General features: G+C 35.3%; 1 protein-coding gene across 1 annotated transcript; it reads right to left on the bottom strand.

The window, feature by feature from the left end:
- Positions 1–1,338: 1,338 nt before the first annotated feature.
- LOC129798611 (CLIP domain-containing serine protease B9-like) lies at positions 1,339–7,074 on the bottom strand. Its single transcript, XM_055841838.1, has 4 exons — positions 6,783–7,074; positions 6,604–6,640; positions 2,676–3,111; positions 1,339–2,614 (listed from the first exon to the last, which is right to left on the bottom strand). Exons 3-4 carry the CDS (start codon positions 3,094–3,096, stop codon positions 1,917–1,919), a joined length of 1,119 nt encoding a protein of 372 aa, XP_055697813.1. The 5' UTR covers positions 3,097–3,111; positions 6,604–6,640; positions 6,783–7,074; the 3' UTR covers positions 1,339–1,916.
- Positions 7,075–7,757: the final 683 nt, after the last annotated feature.

The following is a 7,757-nucleotide window of genomic DNA, read 5'->3' as shown; positions in this document are numbered from 1 at the left end:
CATGTACCTTAAACCTATTCACCTTAATCACTATTCAAACCTTCTAAAAATCACTTATTACTTATCCATTAGTAATTTTCGAAATGCTTGGTAATCCGTTGGATTTGTTATGGACGCCGAAAAGCAACTGATTTGATTCCGTGCAAAATTATTTTATTTAATACTTTTGAATTAAGAAACGCACGCAAGTTCACACAAACACACACTATAATAATCCCAACTGATGAATACACGTCTTAAGTATTAAACAACTCTGCTTAAGTATGGAAAGACTTGATCTTCATTTGTTTTTTTTTTATTGAGAAACATAATATTTACACTTTTTTCTTCAAATACATATAAAAAGCCGGTTTTACTTCACTTGAGAGGTATTATATACTTTAAAGATGCTTCAACAATGTTTACGGTGTCAAAATATAGGTGAGGAAATCATAACAAAAAGGTGGCAATGCTGAAGGTTATTGTTATTATTAATAAATTTATGCACTTGACCATAACATACATTTCTTGGATTTTTTGCAGCAATTTTGGAGACTATTTCAAGAGTTTAATAGTGGTGGCAGCCAAAATCCCGAAAACCAAAATCCCGAATTTTTAAAATCCTGAAAGGGATGAAATTATATGGAGGAAAATGTTTAGAATAATTTCCCAAGGCACAGAAGATTTCCCTTTGCCTCCAGCAAGAGCGGGTACAATCGTGGGAGTAGCTATGATACTGTTAAGAATTCGGGATTTTGGCTTTCGGGATTTTGGCGTTCGGGATTTTGACCGGGACCCGTTTAATAGAGATGTTATATACAAACTACCGGTGCCTTTCAATATTAAAATAAATACGCAGTTTTTATGTAGAAACTTAAAAGAAAACGTTTGCATTTCACTACCGTAGATGCGGGTGACTTTCCATCCCTCTTTAGTAAGTTTTCTTTTTAATTCTAACGCTGAGAGATGGTATTCAAACCATAAGATAGTCTCTTCACCATCCTCAAGTGCTAAAATTAAAGAAAAGCTTACGAAAAGCAGGAAACTGCAATGCCATTCGCATATACGGTAGTTGGGCATTCTACCAAAGAAACTCTTATAGTAATTTTAGGGTTTTCCAAAGCACCTCCAGGAACCTGCCACAAGACCATTAATTATCCACCTTTAACACTTGATCTTGAGGAAATATGAAATGAATTTCTGATTTATTTTGAAATTTCCAGAATTTTGTCTGAATTGTCTAATTTAATCATCTGCTTAATAAACAAAAACTTCACTTTTTGACACAATTTTTCAACTTTTATGGGCTTCAGATCTAAGGCTTAATCAGGGGCCTCTCGTCTTTCATTTTTCCATACGTTTTTGCATAGAGGCACTGAACATTATTGGCAAATATGTTCCTAAAAAGAATTGACTTTTAAGTCTGATATATTTCGAAATCGTGCATCACAAACTATCTAAAAATACATATTTCATAATATTCGCCGAAATAATATAAGAACTACGAGAAAATTTGTTTTAACCCTTTAAGGACGATTGGGTCACCGGTGACCCAAAAATAAAATTTTTCCTACGGCCTTCTAAAGCTATGTTTTGCTCTAAGAAGTCAGAAAAACCGATTTTTTCTCACCCTCGATTTTAAACCTTCTCGTCCTTAAAGGGTTAAGTCGCGGTGCAATATCTGCAACATTTTTATAAGGAAAAGTGAAAAATTGCTTCACTTTTTAATAGGCTTGATGGGCCCCTGGCTTAACCATACGGCTTAGCAGCTCAAACTTCTTATCAATTAAAATTAAAATAAAAAAAACCTTAGAATTGAATTATTAAAGATTAATGACTTGTTATATTCTGAGAAACTTTCTTCACATTCTGAAAAACTAATAAAAACGGTTGCTGGCTTTCCGGAATTGGGTTAAACCTTTAGTGTGAAGACCGCTTTAGGGTTTCATATTGCTAAGAATCCATGGAACATATGCAGACACTTTTGTATAGACTGAAGAGATTTCTGATCCACAACCTATTCCAAAGGAAACAATACCTTCAGCAACCCAGCCAAATTTAAGTCTTGTCATTAGGGGCCCTCCCGAGTCCCCAACACAAGAATCCTTTAAGAATTCAGCTCCAGCACAGATTTGCAAGTCTTTTGAAAGATTTGTTTTTCCTGCATACTCTGCAAGGCATCGTTCAAAACTAACAATTGGGATGCTTACTTGCATTTTAACAGTACTACGTTTTTGATCTAAGGTTCGGCCCCAGCCAGCAACTATGACATTACTTCCGACTGGTGTTCCAGTAAAATCAGGTGGTGCCAAGCAGATAGGAATCACTTCTTCAATATTCCCCGTCAAACGTATGAGTGCAATGTCGTTTTGTGCATTGAACGGATTGTCCGGAATATAATCCTCATGTGGAATAATTTCTTCAAAGCCGAAATTCATCACCGGATCGTTGCAGATCTCCTTAGAACCCTCATTAACGCAATCCGGATCGGTTAAAGTATTGTACTCACGAATCCGAATATTGACCAATTTTCCTATTTTTTTTACTTTCCTACCTATAACGCAGTGGGCTGCTGTAACAACATATCTGGGACTGATCAAAAACCCTCCGCATGCATGAATCCAGGTGCCGTTCTCTGTAAAAATTAAAAATATCAAAGTACTTAAAATAAAATTAAAAAAATAACTTGATCATACTCTGCTCATATTCCAGAAGAGCCATCCAAGGAGATTCATATATAGGTGATGCGGTTCCTCCTAATATATCCTGTATAGGTAATTGAAATGCGCAACGGTTGGATATTCTATTTCCTTGATTGCTGCTGGGCGTTACAATTTGGTTCGGAAGCACTTCCAAACTCATCGGAACTTTACTTTGCTCGCAACAAACAAAGGAACTCTCGTTGGGTCCACTGCTGCATTGCAGTTTCCTAAGATCTTTTATTGTATCTGGGGTGATCATTGAATTTAGTAGTAGACGAAGAAGGGCAGGGCAGTCGTGGATTGATATACATTCTCCTCTGTTTCCGTTTGGAGTTTCACACGATGTTTGACCATTTGTTTGGGTCATTAAGCTCAGGGTTAACGTGACGTAGAGCAGTAATTCTGGCAAATCCATGTTAATAAGTAAAAACTGCAATTGGGAATCATTGAATCACCAAGAGGTCAATTTTTTTCATTCTTTGCTCATAAATTATAAAATGTTCAAATAATAAATTCTTAAACGTTTCATACACGGGACGAAATTCAAAGTTTTTGCAACTCGTGATACTTGTAACTCGGAATGCCAGTAAACTTAATTATGAGTGGAATTTTGGGTGTAAATAATTGTGTCGAGTAAACTGTTCTCAGTGGCCGTAATGAATAAATCTTTACCCCCAAAATTCAATTCACAATCGTTTTTTAACTTGCACATTCCGAGTTGCAAACATCCCGAGTTGTAAACTCGGGGCTTATCACTGGTTATTAGCTTATCAGTAGAGCTGGCTAAAATATGTATTTGCATGTTTTTTTAAGCGTGCTGATGCCCTATTTGACCCATTATCTTCACAAATTGGGCTCTTGCGGTTCTAATAAACTCTTTTTAAAAATGCATATTTTGACATATTTCATGTTTTTCTGCATATTTGAATTTTTGCATTTTTTTTGCATATTTCCGAATTTTGTTTAAAAGATTTTTTTCTTGTAAAATAAAAATCTATATAATTTCTGTCGCTCTGAAAAAAATCATTTAAAGTTTAGAATCCAGTTATATAAAAATATCCGTTCACACTACTATGCTCACATAACCCACATTGACAAATTCGAAGTCAACACTCTTGGTCGAAAATCATTTTTATTTCTTTAAATATTACTTAGAATTTATTAGTTCATCTCTAAAATGCATATAAAAGAATTAATGTCTTGCGAAATATATTTCTTGTATCTGTAGAAAATTCTGAAATTCAACATCTGAAAAATAAACTTCTATAATATTTAAATTTTTAATGCTCGAACTCCATAGAGAGGGTAGTACCATTTAACCCTCAAATGTATAAGAAAGCTGCTAAAGTAGATGAAAAAGCGTACTAGTGTTGCTAAATATTTGAACCTACTAGATAGAACTCTTCGTTAATTTTACTAAAGATTTTTTTAATTTCCATTTTTCAAACATATTATCTGTAAAATAATTTGACGTGTTTTTTTTTTAATTTGTCATTGAAAAATTGATAGAAGGAATGAATTGAGATGAAATAATATTCAATTACGTTTTCTGTAAATCATATTCTAAAAGAACAAGAAATTTTTAGATTGGTTTTTCAGAATGCGCTTAAAACATGCACAGCTCTATCATAAAACGGTTGAGATTTCGCTTATAAACACGCACAGCCTAAACATAAAATTGTTAAGATTACGCTTAAAAACACGCAGAGCTCTATAAAACGGTTAAGAATGCGCTTAAAAACACGCACGGGTCCGTGCGCTCCGGAGCTGTGCGTCTTTTTAAACGCATTCTGAACTGTTTTATGATTGAGCTGTGCGTGTTTTTAAGTGCATTCTTGACCGTTTCATGATTGAGCTATGCGTGTTTTTTTACACACAACTTAGGTCGTTTATGCTGAAGCAGTTAGGATTTGATGTATAATATTAACCTTTTTCTTTATGCTTAAGGTGTGCGCGTTTTCTGAAATTAATCTGTCAAAATCTAAGCTTTTCTGAGTCTAATATAAATTGTAAATGTTTATATATAATTAATCGTGCAAAGCTTCTAAAACTAAGTCTTAAGTTTCTAAAATCAATCCAGAGAAGGTTTCTTGATTTGATACTGTAAAATTTTAATAAACAATCGTACAATTTCTATAATAATCAATCCCAAATTTACTAAAACTCAGGCAGCACATATAGATAGCTTTAAGTAATACTTTTTTATATCAGTAAGATTTAAATCATAAAAATATCATAAAAAGTAAAATAGTAGGTGAGATTGTTAAGAATCTCACCTAATATCAATTGTTACATTTTACAAAGGAAGTGAAAACTTAAAAAAAGCATATTTTTAAATTTCAAATTCTTTTTGGCCAAATTCTTTTCGGCCAGCTCTACTTATCAGTAATAAGCTTATCAGTAGAGTTCACGAGTTTCGACCTCACCTAGAACGTACTAAATTTCTTCGAAACTCATCGTCTAGTTTTTTAAGACGAACGGAACAGGACTGCTACGAAAATCGATTTTTAGCGAACACTAAACTCGTGATCTATGAGCGTCGAAACGTGTACATGCAAATTTTTAATCAGATCTGACAAAGTCGGATATCACCTAGGTTCACAAAAGCTGAGATTGTAAAGAATCTCAGCTCTATTCCGTACATTGTTATGCTTCTAGCACGTTTTTTTTGCTTTCACGAATTAACTCAGACGAGGAAAATACAAGCCACAGTTGTTTCTTTGGAAATTCCAAATAATAATCACTATCACTTACGATCTCTGAATTTACTCTAAAACTCCGAGTTCTAGTGTATTTGGATGAAGATTCACTGCAACTGAAAAATATTTCTAAAATAGCCTCCCATTTTATAATTCTTCCTCACGTATATAATAACTTATCTCCGATGTTTTATTCTTTTTATTAAGTTCTCATAAGCTACCACGACTCTGCCAAAAAAAGCGATATGATTTCATTCGAAGTAATTATATTTCGTCGGCTCCAAAGAAGACTATTGTGAGTCGAAAACGTAAACTTTACAGGAGTGAGGTTTAAAGTTTGACAGTTAAAAGTTTTTATTGATTTCACTGCAATTATTATACTTTCAGCTTTTGAAACTATTGTATCATACTTAAGCATTGAATATCTTCTAGTTAGCGCTACTTTTAAGTAATTTACAGTAAAATCATGGGAAAAAAACTCGAAGATTGGGCACGGTAATTTTCAGTTTTTTTTTCTTGTAACTTTTGCAGGAATAGGGTAAGTGTGCCAAATTTCGGCATAGTTGCATGCAAGCGTCAAAGTCTCAAGTTTGAAATGTAATATTTTTAAAACAAATTGATTTGTTTATTCTTTCTTCTTAAAGAGTGTTGCTTGGAACCTTGTAAAGAGTTTACTGTCTTTATTTACTCTATAATCATTCTTAATACATTTTAAAATGAATAAAAATGTTGACATAGCTTTGGTACCCTATTTCGGCCACCTTCTTTCTCATAGTTCCTTGCCCTTCGAGAATTCTTTCAATATCTTTTTCACGTCATTTCGTTTGTCGAAGCTACATTTTTTGTTATTATTTTGCATTGTATAATCTCTAGAGTACGTAAAATCTAAAAGTTCATGGAAATTCGAGGAACAAAAAAGGTGGCCGAAATTGCAAGCTGGCCGGAATTTGGCACACTTACCCTATCTCAATCAGCATAATATTTTATGGGGATGTAGATCAAAGGTTTCTGCATACAATAATCACCATCCAATGATCTAATGATCACCATCTTTTTATACTACTTTAAATTAGACTTACAATGGTCTTCTTTGGAGCCGACAATTTTCCTTATCCCAATGCACAGATCAAATGATCATTTATGAAAGTGTTTTCCTATTTACCATTTTCTAGGTCAAAAGATTGACAAACATATCTATTTCTTTATTTGTAAATTTAACTTACCTACGTATTTTTAAGCACTGAACTGTGTGAAATTTCACTTAAAAATAAGGAACAAAGTTTTATATTAAATTTCATAGTTTTAGAAAATTAAATCACATATATTTATCATGAGCATGATTTTCAACCGCTTGCCCCTATTGGGGTCGCAGGCCCATGACATCAAGGTTAACATAACTCACGCCTGTGGATCCTCCGCCACTTCAGGAAAATGTTCGGGTTCGATCCCAAGACGCTCCAAGGCAAGATCCTGAATTTGATTCAGCTACCTTTGTAAACTTTCTTCAGTCAGAATTTTACCCGCGTACCAAAAGGAATTAATAGACTCTTAGATCTCTTAGAAAGGGGGTCAGGGACGAGATTTAAACCTACCACCCGTTCCCCTCTTTCAACCAGATCCTCCCTCTGGTCTGCACGCGCGCACGTCCTTCCTTGTCCGAGTCTAGTCACTAACTAACTCTCTCTCTCGTCCGTCTCTTAATTAATACGCTCTCTCTATTAGCGATCGTCGCTAAAGTCCAGGGGTGTCAAACCCTAACCGCGTATGCGTGCAAGAGGGAGGAAAGTGGTCATGCCATGATGTTGTCCCATCATAACACACAGGGGTAGGCCATCTCCATGGATGATAAAGTGACATCAAAGGATGTCAAATGGTCAAATGCCCGCCGGGTTTGGCAGTCGGCAAGTCTGGGGCTTACACCTTGTCCTAGGTCTGCCCCGAGTTCGAGTTTTCCTCACAATGGCTTGCATAGATTTTCTGGAATCTTTCTTCATAACACATATTAGACATTTCAATTTCAAACATATCTGAAAATGGGATTTTTGAAGTTTTCCTGTTTATCCTTATGCCGTTGGCTCATCTTTTAGATCACTCGAGCCTGTTACGCGCCACTGTTCTTTAATTCCGCACCCCTAATGAGCTGGCCCAACCCTCTCAAGGAGAACCAGATCCCTTGTTCGTGTGCCCCAGATTTCTGACATCCCACTGGGGTTGGTTACCCAATCTCCTGTCACGCATCTGGGTGTGCCGGGGCCTAACAGGCATCTCGCCCTCTTGGAGGTGAACATCGGAATTGGGGGGAAGAGGATATACGTTACACATTCACTCCCCTTTAGACCCCGATTGGGTCACCGGTGACCCAAAAATAAAATTTTTC

This window comes from Phlebotomus papatasi, chromosome 1 (assembly GCF_024763615.1).
Source record: "Phlebotomus papatasi isolate M1 chromosome 1, Ppap_2.1, whole genome shotgun sequence".
Lineage (NCBI taxonomy): Eukaryota > Metazoa > Arthropoda > Insecta > Diptera > Psychodidae > Phlebotomus > Phlebotomus papatasi.
Note: the sequence above shows the minus strand (reverse complement) of the source record. Positions and strands in the feature narration are given on the sequence as shown.